At 40.2% G+C, this 21,166-nt stretch overlaps 1 protein-coding gene across 2 annotated transcripts; it reads right to left on the bottom strand.

Moving 5' to 3' along the window:
• On the bottom strand, positions 1 to 20,892 carry CYBB (cytochrome b-245 beta chain). Of its 2 annotated transcripts, none has more exons than XM_081908990.1 (13): positions 20,162 to 20,892; positions 18,424 to 18,519; positions 16,345 to 16,455; positions 12,920 to 13,004; positions 11,130 to 11,275; positions 9,036 to 9,226; positions 7,501 to 7,630; positions 6,912 to 7,004; positions 5,063 to 5,316; positions 4,139 to 4,301; positions 2,015 to 2,161; positions 808 to 932; positions 1 to 726 (listed from the first exon to the last, which is right to left on the bottom strand). In XM_081908990.1, exons 1-13 carry the CDS (start codon positions 20,204 to 20,206, stop codon positions 600 to 602), a joined length of 1,713 nt encoding a protein of 570 aa, XP_081765116.1. In that variant the 5' UTR covers positions 20,207 to 20,892; the 3' UTR covers positions 1 to 599. The 2 variants fall into 2 exon arrangements, with proteins under 2 accessions (XP_081765116.1, XP_081765117.1); XM_081908991.1 differs by lacking the exon at positions 20,162 to 20,892 and adding an exon at positions 19,840 to 19,955.
• Positions 20,893 to 21,166: the final 274 nt, after the last annotated feature.

Raw genomic sequence — 21,166 nt, 5'->3', positions numbered from 1 at the left:
GAAGTTGCAGGAATGTTTATTTATGTGGCTTGCCAAAAATAAACTTCAGTCAAGTGGAACTCTTGCCACTTTCAAAAATAGGCAATGTCTCTGTTGAGCAATATGTTTGACACTAGACACCACATCATGCCTCCATTTTAATGATTAAGGGTGATGGTTAAATAATAAAAACAAAAGTGGAATGTCTCTTGAAACTAGGACCTGAGGAGCACCTTTATGAAGTTTAAAACATAACCATGACAAATACTTAAAATGTTCTAGTTCTTTGCAATTCAATCTTATTTATATAAAATAAATGAGAACAGAAATATAAAACCTGCAATGCAGTCCTATGAATGCCTACTCATTACAAAGTTAACTGGAGCTTACTTTCAGATAAGTGTGTATAGGATTATAACCTAAGGCAGTCTAATATGCAATATTTGGTTTCTGCCAAATTATACAGAATGCAAAAGCCAAGGCAAGCAGATGTGGAACTTTTGGAAAAATTCCAGAGAGACAAGAGCTCAATGCAGCAAAATTAAGATCCATAGTGCCCAAATACAAAGGATAAGATGTAGCTTTTCGTTGGAAACAAACAAACAAACATTTGAGTGTGTTCAAAAATTTTCTTTGTTGAATATGAAATGTATTCCTCGTGGGTCAGCTTCCGAATTGCTAATACACATCTTATTTAAGGTGTCAGCCAAGGCTTCAGGTCCACACAGAAAAACACCAACCCTGGAACTGATAGCAAGAGAAATTATCAGATAAAGTATAGCAGCAAAAGTGAGGCCATATTCTGCAGGCACTATGGAACAAATTTACCTTGGATGCTGACTTGCAATTGTTTTGAACTCATTCTCCCAATTTGGTCTCCCATATAAGGTTTTCTGTTTCAAGCCTGTGATCACATCTTTCTCTTCATCATGATGCACCATGAAATGAGCAGCCTGAAAAAAGGAAGGCAAAGAATGTCCTTATTAGATAGTTGTTCTGTCCAGAGGGTGATAGCATGTGTCGTGTGTGTGTGTGTGTGTGTGTGTGTGTGTGTGAGAGAGAGAGAGAGAGAGAGAGAGATACAGACGGATAAAAGATAGAGACAGAAACAGAGACAGACAGACACACACACACACACACACACACACACAACCATACTCCTAAAATAGCAGAGTGAAGTTCAACAGTGGAACAACACACCTCTAGCAGATGAACTAATATGAAATTGGAATAACTGAGTGAGGGGGGCCTATTATGACTTGCAATATTTTGCATTTCCAACCGTACACTTTGAGTGGAATTCAATGTAGCACTAAGGAGATTGTTCCATCAGGCAACCCTCCAGAGGAGATGTGGAGCCACATGCAGTGGGGAGAGGCTGGAAAACCCCAAATCTCTACTAGGAGTCCTTGCACTATTTCCTGCTAGTGGAATGGGGTACTTGAATCTGGCCCATGCATTTCCTCCTTTAGTTACTGTCAAGCAGCTCTTTTTCAGGAACTAACTGCATGTCATGTTAACTGTGTCCTGGCTCATTATGTGAGTTTCTTTTCCCTTTTTCTTTTTGTTTATTTAACAGCGAGTGTACCCACCCCTATTTTTATTGGGGCTGCATGCAGAGATCTGTGATTACACACCTGAGATTGCAACAAAATCACCCCATGCTGCAATTACTGAAGGGATGGGGAAGAAATCCCATTGGTGCCACAAATGAATGTTAGGAAAAGGCAGTTAATTTTGGTTTCCAGTCAAATAGGCAAGCAGGCCACATTCCCATTCCATACACGATTCAGCTTTTGGTGCGTCATTGCAAATGCCCCCTTCAAATATTTGTGGTGGCATCTCATAACTAGAATCAAGCATGTGGCAGCCAGTAAAAGTGGAGTTAGATCTGACATCACTGTGAGAATAAGGTTTGCAGAAGTGTGTCCATGGGGTATTTACTTTGGGGTGGGTGTGGGCAGAAGGATTGCTGTTAACTACATTGTCTTCACAAGAATCTAACTACTTGGAAAGGACTACAGCAGGAAGTTACCTGAAATTCATCCCAACCAGTCAGATAAATGTTGTAGCTGAGAAAGTCTGGATTATTCTTCTCCTGCAGTTGAGTCTCCACTGATTGCAAGAGGTCAGCAAACCATTCAAAGGCGTGAGTGTCCCTGCAGAGCCAGTAAAAATAGATCTGGAAGGGACAAGATGGAACTGGTTAGCATTTTAGATTATGTGTTTAGTTAGGCAATTTCATTCTCTTCCTTTCCCCCCGCTCCAAAACCCCGAAGACATAAATGTAATTCTCTGGATTACCTCTGATTGGTCAACAGTAAAGTATTATTGTAAGGCTACAATAATGACCACCTTTCATTGTCTAGGAAGAAGTAGAAGAAACCCTTCAAAATGAACTGATTCCATGTGCACAGTGCAACTATGATCAGTAGACGTCCCCTCTTCTGTAGCATAAAGGATAACCTTCAGGCAAGGTGAGGGCAAAACTCAGACCTGACTCCAATGGGTAGCAAGGGGTAGTAGGCATTCTTCGAAGTATTTTGTGCTGCTCTCGTAGCTTTCAGTCATAGTATATTAAGATCCTATAAAGCATTAATTAAATGCTTGCTCAACCAAGAATGGTCTTTGCCACCATAAGTTTTTCTGGAATTAGCCTTAGCTAAGTAATTCTACTGCTTTATGGGAAAGACAAATGGGAACTGCAATAGTTGTTAAAGTTGCATTTGGGGCTGTCATTCTATGATCTGAAGTATTTGATAACAGATATGCAACTATGAGGGCCGCGGATGGCGCTGTGGGTAAAACCTCAGCGCCTAGGACTTGCCGATCGCATGGTCGGCGGTTCGAATCCCTGCGGCGGAGTGAGCTCCTGTTGTTCGGTCCCAGTTCCTGCCCACCTAGCAGTTCGAAAGCACCCTTAAGTGCAAGTAGATAAATAGGTACAGCTTTATAGCGGGAAGGTAAATGGCGTTTCCGTGTGCTGCTTTGGTGATGGTTCGCCAGAGCAGCTTCGTCACGATGGCCACGTGACCCGGAAGTGTCTGCGGACAGCACTGGCTCCCAGCCTCTAGAGTGAGATGAGCGCACAACCCTAGAGTCTGTCAAGACTGGCCCGTATGGGCAGGGGTACCTTTACCTTTACTTATGCAACTATGATCCTAGATTTTTTTTACCCCTGTTAAGATACTCTTGTTTATAAATGCCTCCCAAGGCATTTATATACCAGCAACATATATTATTGGTCACTAGGAAGTAGCCAGCCATATTTCTGTTACTTTATTGATATTATGACATTTTATTTACTGTCTTTTGTATGGGGCATGTTTTAATATTTTGTACACTGATTGTTTTTGAATGTAAATGATATGCACACATTTTAAAAATAAATATGTTGATACTCATCCCAAAACAGCACTCTGGTGGCATGCTCCAATAGATCTTGCGATTGCAGAGATTAGATTTAAAATGATAGAGGATGTCACTGTGTGCATATAAAGAGGGACCCACTGTGGAGTGGGACTGGGGTAGAGCTGCTGCTTAATCTCTGCTGTCAGTTCTCCATGCTTGGATGTAGAAGTGAAAGTGCATTTACATGAACTAACAGTAGGGAGAGGATTGAGCGTCATACTTTAATGCAAATTCACCTAAAACATACATGAGCTGAAATGCACCTGTCCTTTGAAATTCACTTGTCTTTGAATTTTGCAATGCCATACCTCCAGCCAAATAATGTACCCAAAAATATGTATATTTGGGGAAAGTATTGTAAATATGTATGAATTAGTAAAAACAGAAAATGCATAATTTTAGTGAAAGTTGCTTGCAAAAAAGTGTACATTGGACAAAATTACATACAAAAATGTGTGTATTAGGAGAAAAGTGCACCAAAATGCTGATAATTTTTTATGAGACTGAAAAAAAGAAGCAAGCTGATGCAGAAGTGTGGAGAAATGGACTTATGAATGGGAAAGGGGCCAGATTTGTTTATACGGACATAAAACTAATAATTTATAGTGTTTCACAGCACTATTTTCACACATAAAGATCTGAATCAAGCCCAACACTTGTCTTTATATACTTCCCAATCTCTGTTTCCATGCACTTTTCAGCACTAGCAAACAAGTGTCACATGCTCTGGTATATGTCAGGAACAAACCTTTTTGAGCTTTAGGTTTAAGGCATCATTGCAGTATTTGTACCACACAGACTTGAGGACTGATGCAAAAGGGGTGACCCCAATGCCAGCTCCAACCAACACCACGGTTTCATAACTGAATACATCTTCACTGGCAGTGCCAAAGGGGCCATCAACAGCTATCCTAGAACAGTGAGAACACAGTTAACAACAACAACTGGGACTGGACCATGCATACTCTAATGATCCAATAGTTGCACAGGTCAGAGTCAAGCCAATCTTGCAGTGGCACTGTTCAGGGACTAGTTCCACTTGGTAGCCCTGGCCCATGAATGCTGAGACAGGGAGTAGCCTATGAACTAGGAGTTAGAGCAGCTACAAAAATAGCCCAAGGCATGCACAGGAGTAGGTTGCATGTACACTTATGCCAGAGTGAACCCATCTTGTAACAGTGCCTTTTTAGAAAACTGGTTTTTATGAACAGGCAAGGACCAAAAGTGACTGTGGTGTGCGGATCTAAGGTTAACAGACCACTAAGCCTAGCAACTGATAGCTCTCTCTGCTTGGTTTCTGTGCTGGCGGGTTATAAAATCTGGTGTAAGAACAACGGCATTGTTGTGCTCATCTCCCTGAGTCAGTCTGAGGCCTCAACTTCAGCACTAGGACTAACTGACCTTGTACAGTGTAACTAAGCCACATGAGGGAGATTATGCCATACTGACAATGGTGGGCAGCTGGTAGGAACGGTGCAAGATCCCCTTCCACCCCATTGTGTTGCATCCTATGGACCTTTTGTGTCCCTAGGAGCTTTATGGGCCAGCATAAACACAGACTGGCTATTCCCTATAATGAAGGTGATGCCACTACTTGCAGCACATCAGCAGCTTGAGCCGATCCACATAGAGTGTTGCAAACATTTTCATAGAATGTTTATTCTGCACATACTTGGGCAGTTTCCAAGCATCCTGGAATTCTTGCTTGTCACATCCACAGACTTGAAACAAGCGTTCTGTCCAGTCCCCGACGACACGTATGTGGATGCTGAAGTAATCCTCTTCGGGGGCAGAAGTCAATGTGAAAGGGTGCCACTCCAGCATGGACACTGCAGGACACTGGACAAAAATGTACTGCCCAACTTCCATCTTGAAGCCCTTCTTCTTCATCTGGAGCTCATAGGTTTGGAAAGGATGCGTGACAACCTAGGAGGCAGGAAGTAAAGCACTCAGAACACCGGAAGGATGGGATGGTCCGAGCTTACATTAGGTCATCAGGATGGGTTTGCCGAAGGAATTGTGAAAAATGGTTGCAAAATCCTAAGCCCATTTACTCTCTAAAAATAATTATCTGAATGAAGAATTTAAGACAAACACTTTCCGAGTCTTGTGCTAAATATATGATTAAGTGTAGAGCATTAGATATAGTAAATAATTTATAAATAAGTTATATTGATGGTTTGTAACATTTTGAGGCATCTTTCCAGCACTGGAACATAGCAGGCTCCCTCAGACTGTATGATGTGCATTGACCTGTAGTAGCTCTCCAGGGTCTCAGACAGAGGAGCTTCTCAGCCCTACCAGGCAATGAACCCGGGACCTCCTGTATGCAAAGCAGATGGTCTCCCACTGACCTACAGCCCTTCCCCCAAGATGGGATTCATTTTCTCCAGAGGATAAATAGGGACTTTTTCTTCTCTCAGATATTAGTATCAGGTTGCGTCCAGGTGTCAGCTGCATGTTTGAAATTCATTCTGATTTATTTGCAGCTTGGCTATATGACATCCTCTCAAGCATATTTCTAAATGCAGAAAGGCCAGGGGTTTTTGTTGTTGTGCAAATCTTCTTTAGTTAAAGAACCCACATTTGCCAGTATGCAAACAAACCCCACCCACAAAACAGCAAAAGTCTGGAAGTGCCTTTGGTTCCAACTATTTATTTTTCATGCCTACCCTTTCTTCCAGGACAGCTGACAAGAAATATAAAAATGCAGCCAACAGCATTAACAGTTAAAACAGCATCAACAATAGAATACTGCACTGCAGGCAATACTTGGGGATATATATATATATATATATATATATATATATATATATATATATTCTATCATTGCATTGACTTAAATACTTGGGAAGTAGAGGAACAAAAATAATTGCTCTACTATAGTTTTCAATGAAATTTACTTTAAGGCTTGCCTGGAAACAGTGGAGACTGAAAATGCCCTCCATTAGCTGACAGCACTGTGACATCACAGTGTAGTTTCCCCAATGATTACTGATCAAACTGCAGCTATTTTGCTGGGGTTTCTTTCTGCCTTTTTTGATACGTGCAAACTTTTTTAGAAATAGCTAAGGAAACTAATTTGTGATGCCACAATCCTGTTAGCCAATAGGGAAGTTTTTTCTTCGTCTCTCATACCCTCGAACATTTCTTTGACAAAAATAGGGACGTCCTAAGGAAAAACTGGACATTCCGGGATCAAGTCAGAAACTGGGATGTGTTCTGTAAATCCAGGACCGTTGCTGGAAAATAGGGACATTTGGAGGGACTAGTCTCTCACCAGGACTGTAACTTTCAGATAAATTGAATGTACATTTTAATGAAAACTATAATAGGGCAATGGTTCTTTTTTCTACAGGTATTGACTGTGTAAATGCAGATAACAAATTCTGAAATTTAGGAGACATTCGTATCAACTTTAGGTGACATTCCTATCATCCTGGAGTTACTCTATGGTAACTCCAGCATGAATAACGCTTTAAGCGAAGTGAAACATGCAAGCTGATTTATATCACTCTTACCTTTGTGATAACAACTTTTTGTTGGGATCGCCAAAACCGTACCAACCGTTCAAAGACGTATAGAATCATGGGGCCTATTACCCATTTCCAAGTCTGTCAACAGAACAGGAAGAATTAACAAGCAAGGACAGGAAGGAATGTATGAAATTCTGTTAAATAAATATAAGGTTGCATTATGCATGCAGGAACTGGTTTCAGCAATTAACTCAGAGGGCTCATTGCACCACAGTCAATGTTCACAAGAACTTCTGCAAGTGCTTTGTCTCTTTAGAAAGTTACTTCGTTCACAATGGGCTTATTTCTAAAATCTTTTCCTGTTAAGAGAGTTCTCACCCTTCATCTAATGTTTAGAGTTACTCTTGAAAGTGCATATCTATTATATCTTTCCTTTTCATCAGTAAATACATACAAATTTACTGAATGTGTGAGAATGACTAATTCTTGACCTGGCTGGGCCCTGATCTATTGACATTACTCTTGCCCTTTCTGGTGGTAATCTGACTGCTAAACATTCCCATTAAGAGCTTCAATGGTCTCAGTGCCTAGATTTTTAAAACAAGCAAGCAAGCAAGCAAACAACAGATCATACCATAGGAGGATTTCCAGAAAACTGTGGTTTAGGACATGAAGGTATTTCCCCCCAGAGGGTGTAATTCTTGGCACAGGTATCTGGATCATGGACACTCAAACTATCGGGAGTCTGTTTACGTACAATTTTTCTGGGAACAACAGCAAAAATCAAACATGAGCAATGTTGATAATGGATAATAACCAAAATTAAAAGTAATTACTTTCATATCATAATATAAAATATATTCAGTTTTATTTTGTAGGCATAGCATGTATGTTCTGCTTTTTGTAATGTGTAATTTTAGGAAGGTTAATTCCAAGACACAAATCCTAGTTCAAATCATCTGCATTGTGGATGCATTCTTTGATTGATGAAGAATATAGACTGCAGAAGTTCATTGGTAGTAGACGATGGAATATATCAACACTGAAAGATGAGCAAATGAATGGACCTCTGAGGTTGTGGATGACATTATTAGATTCCCCTTCCACCCTGGCCTTTGATACCTGAGGCAGGTGTTTTCAGGGCCCACCCTGTTCCTATGATCATAATATGTTTTGATTTCTTTATAAGATTGAATTTTTGAACTGCTGTAACCCATCCTGGAACCCTTTGATGAAGGGTGAGGGAAATAATAATAATAATAATAATAATAATAATAATAATAATAATAATGTCCTGTAATGATATCCCCAAGTCTACTCTGGCGACACTATTACGGGACTTAATAATGTCCCCCACAAGTTAAGAGGTTCATTCGCTTGCTCATCTCCCAATGTCATATATGCCATTATCTGCCAAAAATGCTCTTCTGCATTCTACATATGACAAACAGGTCATTCTCTATGCGAAAGAATAAATTGACCCAAATCTGAAATCAGAATGGCAATATCAAAAAACCAGCAGTGGGAACATTTCCACCTCCCTGAAGAAACTTCAGAGGGGTTCTATCGTTTGTGGATTAAGTCAAGAAAAATAATTTTATCTTTCTACATGCGTTGTCTAACTTGTATCAGAATGTCAATGACTGTTTTTTGTGTGCCTGTGAATTGCCACTGTTAGTAGCAGAATAAAGATCACTATATGTGCTTTCTGCATTTCATTTCCTTCTGATCTCCTGCAACCATGTGTATATGTCTGATGAACTGGACAGTTGCCAATGAAAGCTTTTGCTTCATTTCAGCTCAGTAAGTGCACTGATCATCCTCCTTATCTGCCAACTTGAATAAAATATTGGGGGGCCCAAATAAACCCCACCTGCATAATCAATCAAAAGACACAGCACACCACCCCATTTGAATGGCAATGCCCATCAACTTGGGGAGGTGCCCTCCTCAAGTATTTTGTAGGAGAGACCGAAGGGACCTTAGCCCCTAGGAGTTGGCTCCTATGTCTGGTTGTTAACATTTAGCTGGAAGAAGAGTTCTCTGACTGAATCCTGAGAACAAATTCGTTGTTCTGTGATCTTTAGCTAGTCCTAATAAAGGTACTCTGACTCCATCTCCATCTCCATCTAGTTATTTAGTGGAGTATCAAAATAAATAGATACTTACCCAACTCCATGGATGACGAGACCAGCAAAAAAGAAAATGAAAAGATGATGGGTGAACCAAAATACTTCAAAGTATGACCTTCGAATGGTTTTAGTAGATGATGTGATAATTAATATTAGACACAGTGTAATGATAACACCAGTGAGGCCGGCCAGGGTTGTGAATGCTACATTGAGACAACCATTAGGGCTCTGTGAACAGAAAAGTATGGGAACGTTAGCAAATATTTCACCACTGAATTGTGCAGCATCTCTTTCTTCAAGACAGCTGAGGCAATAAAGTTCTACATGAAAAACCATTGATTATGCTTATTTATTACATATATTTCCTGCTGTTCCTCCCAAAGGAGTGCAGAGCAGCAAACATATCCACAATCTTTTAAAATAAAAAAGTATTCTAAAAAGCTACAGTTAAGATATCTGAAAATGGGTACACTTTAAAACATTCTCCCATCCAGTAATCTCAGGGATGCCTAGGCAAACAGGAATGTTTTCAGATTCCTCCTGAAAGTTAATAACGTTGGTGACAGATGCACTTCACCAGGGAGGGCATTCCACAAATGGGGACCCACCACTGAAATGTCCTTGTCATTTGTCAGTGCCGTGTGGGGAGCCCTTGGAGGCAGTACCATCAACAAGGCCCCACCTTCTAACTGTAGGGTCCAAGATGGCTGAAATCAGTGGAGGCGCTCTCTTAGCTACTTGGGTCTCATGCTATTTAGGGCTTTATATGCTAACACCTTGAATTGGCCCCAGTGCACTGGCAACCACTGTGGTGTTTTCAGAACCAGTGACACATGTTCCTATTGAGCTGCCCCACTTACCAATCTAGCAGCTGCATTCTGCACTAGCTGTAGCCCCCATACAGTCTTCAAGGGCAGCCCCATGTAGCATGCATTACCATAGTCCAAGCAAGGAGGTCACTAGAGTACGGATACCTGAGGCCAGGCTATCCGGGGACAGCCACAGCTGGAGACCCAGCCTAAGCTTAGCATAAGCACTCCCTAGCCACTGAAGCCACTTGAAACTGACAAGTGACAATTTAGAATCCAGGATTACTCCCAGATTACAAACCTGTTCCTTCAGGGAGGTGCAGAACAGACATCTAATTCCCAGATATGCCCACAACACTTGCATCTTAACAGGATTCAGTTCCAGGTTATTGCCCCATATGTCACTGCTTCCAGACACTTCCCAACATCTTCACAGACTCTCCTGAGGTCTGGAAACCAAGCCGTATGAGGATTGGTTGAAGGAATTGGGTATGTTTAACCTGGTAAAGAGATGACTGAGAGAAGATATGATAGCCATCTTCAAATATCAAAAGGGCTGTCACATGGAAGGTGGAGCAAGCTTCTTTTCTCCTGTGCCTGAGACTAGAACCCAATGGATTCAAGTTACAATAAAGGAGATTCTGACTAAACATCAGAAAGAAATTTCTGACTGTAAGAGCTGTTTGATAGTGGAACAGACTCCCACAAGAGGTGGTGGACTCTCCTTCCTTGAAGGTTTCAAAGCAGAGGTTGGATGGCCATCTGTCAAGGATGCTTTAATTGAGATTCCTGCATTGCAAGGGGGTTTGACTAGAAGACCCTCTGGATCCCTTCCAACTCTACAATTCTATGATTCCAGTGGAAAGGAAAGATACAACAGTGTGCCACCAAAATACTGTTGACATTGCTCAAAATGCCTGGATGACAGCTCCCAAAGATTTCATATTATAGATGGTAATTAGCAGATGAGACAGAATGAAACCTTGTGGGACCCCACAGTCCCCAAGCCATGGTGCTGATCAATGGTCTCCTAGTACTACTTTCTGGTAGCAACCCTGCAGAACCAGTGTAATAAAGTACACCCAACTCCCATTCCTTGAGTCATTCCAGAAGAACATCATGGTCATCAGTATCAAACGCTTCTAGGAGGTCAAGGAGAACCAACAGGGTCACGTTTCCCTGATGGTCATCAATCAGGGTGACCAAGTCTGTTCTGATGCAAACAGCATTATAAAGGAACAGCAGTAGTTGCAGAAGGAAATAAAGTTATCTCTCTGCAACCACCACTAATTAATTGTTTCTCTAGAAATATGATTGCTTACCGGAACTTTAGATCGTGCAAAATTCAGGTAAGAGTCTCCAGGAATATCCCCCAAATCAGACAGCGCAGTCTTAAGGGTTCTTTGCTCTTCAGTGCGAGCATCCACCAACCGTTCAACATTAAATAAATGTGCAATTGTATGGATTGCTTAAAAATAAAAACATAAAAACATATCCAAAAGGAGTTAGAATAATGTGGTACAGAGGTAGCCAAAGTGCTGCTCTCAAGATGTTGTGGGCTACAATTCAGATTCATTTGTTTGTATCTGGCCATCAGACAATCATGAAACATAAATTTATAGCAATATTAAACAAACACAAGGTGACATCAACAGAAGTTTAATCAGATCTAAATAAACCACAAGACAGCCAATGTCAAATACCTATTTTTCCTGACATATGTTATGACATGCCCATTTCAAAAGGAAAGATTGCTCCTATTTTAAATGAATTTTTAGAAGTAAAATGGGAGGAGATGAAATGAATTCATGCAAATCTGAATAAACTTATACAAAACTTAAATGAATGGAAGCATAAAAACCCCTCAAAATTCTGACAAGGCACAGCATTCTCTTTTAAGAATTTTCTCCTCTTATCAGTTACTGCAGGTAGAAAATGTGCAGCCTTTTATCTTGTCCACCAAGTAGATGTGCTCCATGAGTTTGTAATTTAATTCCTCCATCCCTGACTGCTGGTGATGCTGACTGTGGCCCTTCAACAGATTAATTAGTTAAACCCTGTGCTGTAAGGATTGAGGGACAGCCCAAAGACCATTTGGGCAGAATGAGAATATTTGGTGTTACTCCTTAGTTCTGCTCCCATCTCACTCAGAAACATAGATTTGGAAAAAGTACAAGTGACAAACCTTGGTATTCTTAGGTTGCATTCACATGGCTGTTTATTCCATTTTCACAATGTTTCCCTAACTGTGCATTTCCACATTATATTTAAGTTTTTGCACAACCATAAAGCCACTTCCAGCAAGTTTAGCACCTATTTCCATACTATTTACAAACAAGATTTTTTCCCTGGAAGAAAGTAGCACAGAAATGAGCACTAAACTTGCCCTATCTTTCAAAATAGTTCCATAAGTGGCTTTTACATCATGTGATGGTCCATCATGTGGAATTTAACAGGGAGAAGTTATGAAAACAGAATAAACAGACCTATGATTACAGCCATTGGTTCTTAAACTGTTTCTGCTCTACCCCCAACATCTGCTGCCCACCACAGCTGTCAGCAATACAGCTTTAATTAGACCTCAGCACTTAATAATATTCAGTGGGAGTTTCAGGTGTCTGTCTTAGGCAGAAGTGAAAGGAAGTAAGAATAAGAACTTTCAGAGTGAACAAGTGCACTTACTGTGCAGGGAATATGACATAACAAAGGTAGGGGAAACCTCCTGATTTTACCAGTTTAGTGCTAAAGCACTGAACCCGCTGAACTGTAAGTGTGAGAGTACGGCCTAGTGGGCTTGTATCTGGGTCCCCACCCTCTCCCTCCCCCCTTCATTTTGTATTTCTAAATGTGATGGAAATAGCTATGGAGGGTCTGGATTCCTATGTTTTTAATGGTTTAAATCAAGCTCTGGTGACTTGCAGCACTTAATAAATAAATGTCCTTATTATTTACTTTCTTCCCAGCTCCAATATTTTCTAGAAACAACTCCACTGACACCTTCCTTCACCTTCTGACCCTTCACTTTCTGAACTCTTCATGCAAAATGCTACACTCATAGGAGTCACTAAAACCTACAATGCTTCTTCCTAATGCAGAGTTTCAGAACACTTACTGGTATGGAGTGCAATCGCCCAGGCCACCAGCTTGTGAAATGTGAGATTCCTGTCCAACTGTCTTCTGACACGTACTGAGCAGCACTAGCGATTGAAAAGAGGAAGTGTGAAGAGATTAACCTAAGCCTGCTTAGGTTATGATGAGATGCTTGTTGGGGAAAAAAGGCTACAAACCATTTGTTTACTTGCCTTTAACTGATTACATACATTTATTTGCATACTACCAAGCTTCAGCAGAGATCCCGTTGGTGAAAGAAGTGTGAACGTACAATTTGATAAACAAAGCTATTTCTTGCTAGAATAATATAAACAAAGTGGCTAAAAACCAGCTTGGTATGTTAACAATGTAATATGGAGATGAAGTTGTTGCAAGAGAGGATGCTTGCTTATTAGAGATTCCAAGCTGGGGGTTCAGAAAAAACTGCATTCACCAAGCCAGAGAAGCCAGCAAGTGTTCCCATGTCCTCTGACTCAAAATTTTACTATAAAAACAGTGAAGAAGCAGTACACTCCCACCTTTTCAGAATAAATTATTCTGCCACCTTGGCAGGGCAGGGGGAGTGAAGTAACCAATACATACCAGTGACGTTATATCTTAATTGAAAGAAGATGCTTTGTAAAATCAAATACTGAAGTAAGAAAATGAAAGCCTATATTCATACACTATTATTCAGTCTTGAATTAGATTATATTTTTTCCTAATGAGCTCCAATGGGGATTTTCATCACAATGCAGAATCATCCCTTGCTGGGAAACATAACAAATTGATATTTCACTCATAGCTGATAATTGTTTTAAAGTGCATGTTTACATTAAAGGAGTGCCTTCTCCCATATGAACCTGCTGATGGACAAAGACCATCCTCCAGGGCTCCTTGCCTCCCGGTCTGAGGCTGGTGGCAGCTGAGGAATGAACTATCTCAGTTGTGGCCAAGATAGAACTGTCTCTCTACAGAGTCTCCCTTAGGTATCTCTCTTCTCTTTACAGTGCCAGGCAAATACATTTTGACCCTCGCAGGCTTTGAAAACAGTTTTAACTACCATTAACTTTGCATATATCAGGAGACTGAGAGGATATATGACAGCCAACTTCAAATATTTTAAGGGCTATCACATGGAGGAGGGAACATGCTTGTTTTCTCCTGCTCAGGAAGGTACGGCTCGAATCAATGGCTTCAAGTTACAAGAAAGGAGATTCTGACTAAACATTTGAAAAAACTTTCTGATGGTAAGAGCTCTTCGGCAGTGGAACAGACTCCCACAAGAGGTGGTGGACTCTCTTTCCTTGGAGGTTTTTAAGCAGAGGTTGGATAGACATCTGTCATGGATGCTTTCATTGAGATTCCTGCATTGCAGGGAGTTGGACTAGATGATCCTTGGGTCCCTTCCAACTATGATTCTATGATTTTATATATCAGCCAATTCCTTGTTGTTTTACTGTCTGAACTGTATCTTATGGTTTTGCATGTAATGGTTTTTGTATTTCTCTCTGTAAACTAGCCTAGAACCTTTTGTTGAAGGGTGGTATCAAAATCTAGTAAACAAACAGACAGGGAGCTGAATGAACTGCCACAATTTGTCAACCGATGCATTGTAAGGACTGAGCAACAAATGAGAACCGGAGAGGGTGGATATTTGGTGTTAATGTAGCCATTATTTCTGCTTTTGTCTCATTCAGTAAAGAAAATCTTATTGGAAAATTTAAAAGTTACTTGTGAAAGTAGAAGTGAAATTAATCCCCAAGATTGGGAAAAGAGCTATTTTCCCCATAGTTCTGCCAGTAAAGGAAGTTCCTTGTTCCCTGATTTAGCTTGGACAGATATTGAGTAATACGGCTGTTATGGTCAATGGTATTAGAAGCTGCTTTGCTAAAACTAAGAAGAATCTTATTCCATGCAACCCTGTTAAGTTGAATGCATACTGTGTCTTTTTGAATTCAAGATGATGCTGGAAAAATGAAGGCTTAAAACAGAAAAAAGCACACACAGTGCATAACTATCTCTTTCTTTGCTATGCTATCTTATAAAGAATGGACATATTTGATCCAATCCAGTAGTTTCTTGTAGCCAGATCCTCAATTTGCTAAGTGTGTTCCTCTGTATGCAGAGCTGATATCACCACTTAAGTGAATGAAGAAGCCCACTTATGGGGGGCAGTGGAGCTTGCATTACCAGTAGCTGATACAACTAGCATGGTCTTGCTGATCTGACTACTGTTAGATCATTTTGTAATGAAGACATAATTGTTGATGAACTGAGCATGTGTGCTTTCTTATATATGATTTCTTAATTTATGTGTGTCAGTCCTGGGTTAATGATAGATTTAACAAGCTCAAAAGTAATCAAAACAATTGGGGGGGGAATAAAGTGAAGAAAGAGTGATGAGGCAGGAATACTATTTCCTATAAGAACCACAGTGGCTGGACTCCCATGAGATACTGGGTGCTTATTACTTTACAGTGCAAGTTACAGGCAAATGCTGCCTAATTATCAGGCAGAGAATTCCTTTTGCCAAAGAGAAGGATCCATCAAAGCACAACACTCTTCTGGAAAGCACTGTAATCAAAACAGTCCAATGTATTTTTCTTTCCTGTTTCGTATTTTTGACTTTAAGGTCACCCTTAGCATTCCAAAATAATGTGACAGAGAATTCTCACAGACTAACATTTAAAGGTATGAATATAAGTTGTTGGTTTAAAAAACAACAAAATTATTTGCATCCAAAAACATAACTTGTGAATTCAAAAGTTTATTATCAGTAGTGATGGCACACTGGGCAGCAGGGCTCATGTGACCTCTGATTTGCACTGCACCAGCCTCATTGCTGCTTCACCACTCCCTCTCCGCTTCTCAGGAAGGTTGAGTGATGCAATCTACTGAAAGTCAGGTGGAGATTGGGCCACCTTTGCCTTCTGCTAATGTTTAACATGCTGGTGCACTTGCCAGCAAAGTGTGATTGCAGCTTCCCTTTGTATGCATGCTGGCTGCAGGGCAATGCACAGCTCGTAATAGGCCCAGGGCAGATGGGAAATGTAGGTCCCATTTCAATAATCTTTACTAAAGGGTCCCCCTTTGCCTCTAACCAGGAGGACTCAGAGTAGGTCTTCTCAAAATTGTAGCCCCCCTGCCCCCGTTCTGTCCTGGCTGGCTGTCAGTGTGTGAAGCCAACTGTCTAAAAGCAGTAATATCTGGAGTTTTTCTTGACAGGGAACAAACATATTTTGAAAGCTCTCCTGCATTTTGTGTCAACAGGACAGAAAAAAAATATGAATCAACACTGAATGTTCTCATACTTTCATCACAGAAACACATCAGGTGAATATGTTCACAGATAGTTCATTCATTGTAACAAAAGTTGCACTGAACAAGCACAATTTTGTAGGTTGCTTACTATCACTAACAATGGAAAATACTTCTCCATCTTACCGCACTGGAGCCTCTGAGGAAGGAAAGCAGATTTCTACAGACGGGAAGCAGGATCAGCATGCAGTTGAAATTCAGGCATGCTGCAGGTGCCCGAGCCAGGGCCAGGAAAGGCTAAAATGTAAGGCAACAGGAGTCAAATTAACTAAGCAGCATTATCTGAAGAATGTATGGGAAGAGAGGTAGAAAACTAATCTGAACCTTTATGTTCCAGGTGCACCAACGTTAAGGATGCCAGACCAGTATATATGAACGTGAAGAAAACAAGAATTGGACTAAATGGAAGGACACATCGTCTATTGTAAAATGGTTTATAGAAAGCTAATTTACATGATCAGATTTAGCAGATCTCTCATACATATCTAGTCAACTGGCTACCACAGGTGAATTCCATACCTCTAATGGAGGCAAGAATATTACCTGGTAAATTGCCACCTTAACTGGTGGGGTGAATTCATTTTAAGTGAGCCCAGAATGAAACATTTCCTTACAGTATTCACCTCAAAAGAAAAGTTACCTTTCTTTTGAGATGGGAAGGGAAATAACTAAAAGCACATGCTTAAGCAGAAGGGGGGATCTTACCAGGCACCCCCCCAAAATCCCTTCTCTTCTTTGCACTCCATTTTGATGTACCTTGAAGTTCACCCCATCGAGGTAGTCCAATACATTTTGCTGCCTGAGGCAGAAATGTCCCTCCTGACACCCAGGCCCCAAGTCAAGATATACAGTACCCAAGGCAGGCCAAGTTACTTTTGGCACTTGAGGCATAAAATTCCAAAAGTTACTCTCACTGTGAGTAAATTAATAATAATAATAATTAATAATTAATAAATAATTTTCCTTTCATATTGCCCCAAATCAGCTACTTCACTCTGCTTACCAGTGGGGCCAACCCTGCTCTCCCCATACATACACACACAGTTTAAAATAAAACTTGTGTTGCAAGCTTGGAATGAGTGAGTACGTGTGAAGGAATTTTATTCTCTCTGTTTGGATTATATTTGTCCCACTGGGGAACTTAAACCTGTTGTAATGGCACAGACACTTGAACAGGAAATATTTTCATATGCTAAGTGTGATATTTCTCTTTGTTTAGTTTTTAATTAAAAACTGTTTTGGAAGATGATAAAATTGAAAAATACAGTCTCCACACCAAGGATGGGGAACCTGTGGCCTTCCAGATATTGTGAGACTACAACTCCTATAATCCTTGACCACTGACCATGCTAGCTGAGTCTGATAAGAGTTGCCTAGACCAACAACATCTAATTTGATCTTAGAAGAATCATGAAGGTGAACCTTTGCCTAACGTTCCTACAACTGATCTCTGGAGGCCTTGCCAAATCACCACAGTCATTTCCAAATAACAAACATCTTTTTGAGAGTCACAGCTGAGTTGGTAGTTGATTCTGACAAGAAGTGAGAGAAGAAAATGGGAAATGGAAGCAAGGAAGGGAAGTGGCCATACTGGAACTTCTATGATTGCTTAAAAGTGAATGGGTGGGAACATACCGGACTGCTATATTTTTGAATAGTCAAGTTGAAACCACGATTGCTCTAGGATTACCTGTTTATTGGTCATTTATCCCAACTTGTTTACAGGGAGGTTATATGATGTCATGTCAATCAATTTTTCCTCACATTTCTCATGCATTCTCAGAGTTGCCTGGAAACCAACTACAGTTGGGGTGGGGTAGCCATTGCTATTTTAATAAGTATGATACTGCTTCATATGTCTAGTGCAGATGGGGTCTGTGTATAACCCAGCAGTAGGTCCTATTGAATTCAATGGGGCTTACTTACACCCAGTTAAGGAGGCCTGAGATGCAGCATAAATTAACATTCTTTTGACAGAGGTACAGTAAATATACATCAGTGTACAGTAAATACACAGTGTTTCCATGCACTGCTCTGGTTAGCCAGAAGCGGCTTAGTCATGCTGGTCACATAATTTGTATGCTGGCTCCCTCGGCCAGTAAAGCGAGATGAGCGCCGCAACCCCAGAGTCGTCTGCGACTGGACCTAATGGTCAGGGGTCCCTTTACCCTTTACCTTTACAGTAAATATGCATCTAGTACTTACCCCAAGAAGTTCTCTTGTATAGATGTATTCCCTTCCAAGGTCATATACCAAGTAGTACCACCAGAAGAGGAAGATATTTATAGCCAGCCACACAATCTGAAGGAAAAAAATGTATGATCTTAATTTATTTTCAGTTGCTGAGATATCAAGAGTTTAAACTGGAACACTTAAACTGGAACGCATTTGAGTCTGTTCTTCCTAGGGAACAGAGTGTTTTATTATTATTATTATTATTATTATTATTATTATTATTAATAATAATAATAATAAACCACCCACTCATTTTAAAAAAATCATGGCAACTTACAATGAAATAATTGAAACAACATAAAATACAGAACAAATGATCAGAACTGGATCAAATTAATTTTCTAAAATTATTTGGCAAAGGGAAATGCTCACAATACCCTTGCGAATCAGCTAGGATCTCAACTGCACTGACAACTGCCCTAGGAGCTGGGACGGGGTGGTGGTGGTGGTAGCCATTTGCATTTTCAACAATGCCCAATGACACAGCATCGCCACATCAAGGGTGTTATTAAATGCTGGTGCCAACTTTCCTGGCATGGAAGGACACTCTGCTGCCACCCTAGGAAGCCTATTGATGCAGAAATTTGTTTCTCCAGAGAAAACTTTAGCGAAGTCTTGTTAAATGTGGAACTAGCCCTGAAACACCCATGGTTATGAGGAAATCTTCCATGTTCTGGTAAATACCCCTTTCTCCAGTCATAAATCATACCAGTTTTTAACTTGAGACGAGCACAACTTTTCAAAGATTTGTCTAAACTAGTTTGTACATCTCAAGAATTTTGACATCAATTCTTGTTCAACTTAATCTAAACAGTCTGATAATTATCAGTTCCATGTGATCACTGTGCATATTAAACAATGAGATTGTTATTTAATAACATTTTTTAAAATGTAGGTGGTAAATTGCAAATTAAGGATAGTATATATTTCATGTGCAGTGTAGCCCCCCCCCCATTTATTTATCAACTTTGTAAGAATTTTTTTATTAAAGTGATGTTCAGTTCCAGAACATACACAAAGGTTACATATATTTAAAACCAAGTGCATAAAGAAAATACTGTACAATAACATAAAAATTGTATTTAAAGCTACTCATTCGTGTACAACACAGATTCTAAAAGTTCATACATAGTTCTACTTTCTGAGACTTTGAGACGCTTCTATTACCCATGGCTAGATTAATCACATTAATGGATTTTTGGTTGGAAGGTAGCATCAAGAACATCGTCAGAAAGGTGGAAAACTTCTGTAAGACTTCTGTAAGCTGTGGTTTCCATGCCCGACATAGTTTACCGCCCCTTCCTATTGAATATTTTGTTATTTATTGATTGCCTTCGATCAAGCTAAACTGACTAAATATTTTTAAAAGCTACAATATTTTCCTACATTTCAGTTCAGTGTTGTTGTTTTTTCACAGACCAAACATTCTTATGCAAGCCTTTTGATGAATCTCCTCGTTCTGAATGCTTGCTTTCCATCATATTAAGGATGTGTATCTAATGCTGGTCACGTACAGAATAGATCCACTGAGGTACATTAATTTCAGAGTGGAATGTAGTTGGATACAACCCAATGCCTTTATTTTAATTTTTTATATATATTTAAAAAAAACACCTTTTATTGATGAAGAGGTTTGCATGATAATAAACCAATGGCAATCACTGAAAGAAAGAAAAATAGTCTTATTAAAAATTATTATTGTACTCACAATGACAAATATGGAAAGTCCCTCATTTTCTATCCAGTTGCCCATTCTGATCGCTGCTTGAGAGACACTGAACAGATCATTCTGAGGTATGTGAGTTTTGGGGACTTTCCCCCCACAGGAAGTGAAAGCTTACAGGCTTGCCACAGCCTATTTCCCTATTTCGGTTTGCATGAGATTAGCTAATCACTTATATATCATACATGTTTCTAATATCCAGCCTTATCACATTAGTAAAATGAATGAAAGGAATTGTTGAATGAAAGGAATTGTAGGAATGAATGTGCTTGCTTCCTCCTATGGTCAATGGCTTTGATTGTGTTGCTCATTTGGTGTGGGGCAGGGGAGAGGATTTCCACCAACTCCATCCTCCATCTGCAGCCTTATGCACACCATCCAACACCATCCAACCCCTGTGCCAGCCCCAAGCAGATTTTGATATAAACTTTTGAGTACAGTAACATAAATGGTGCAACACTGGGAACTGCTGTAACCTGATAATTTGTTATATCAGGCAAGTTCACTGCTTAATTCCCTGTCTCCCTCCACCCTGAGCTTCAGAACAACGGTGAGAGACAAGATAACTTAATCTTCTGAATTCTACTTTTGTTGCACCTTCATTTATGCACAAAGGAATTTTTCTTAGTGTCTACTTCCCAGGAATTTGAAGTAGCCTCCTACAATACACACATCCATATAAATGGATCAGCAGTTGTGGAGGCTGAATTGCCCTAGGTGCCAAGTCTGGGCCTCCAAGACATCCCATCCCACCCCCCACCCCCCCGCAACCAGACAGCTGTCCCAGCCAAATCAGTGATGTGTTGGAGAGGAAAATGCAATGCCTACGGCAATTCCTCTGCTGATCTGGAAGCATCAGCTGAGGAGCAGGGTAAGGGGACTCTGTGCCAGCCGGTGTATCTGCTGTGGTGTGTCTGTAAGCAAGATATCAGATCTCCGCTCCTTTCTGCTTTGAAAAAGACATTAAAAACAAAACAAAACAAAACATGG

Source organism: Podarcis melisellensis (assembly GCF_964234715.1).
Source record: "Podarcis melisellensis genome assembly, chromosome: 4".
Taxonomy (NCBI): domain Eukaryota; kingdom Metazoa; phylum Chordata; class Lepidosauria; order Squamata; family Lacertidae; genus Podarcis; species Podarcis melisellensis.
This window is presented reverse-complemented; position numbering and strand designations above follow the sequence as displayed.

Bases quoted from the DNA above. Each gene is read 5' to 3' on its own strand.
- CYBB (XM_081908990.1), bottom strand. From the start codon at position 20,206: ATGGGCAACTGGATAGAAAATGAGGGACTTTCCATATTTGTCATT. The intron at 18,520-20,161 runs GTGAGTACAATA...TTTTTCCTTCAG, and splicing joins GACTTTCCATATTTGTCATT to ATTGTGTGGCTGGCTATAAA. The intron at 4,302-5,062 runs GTATGTGCAGAA...TCACTGTTCTAG, and splicing joins GATGCTTGGAAACTGCCCAA to GATAGCTGTTGATGGCCCCT.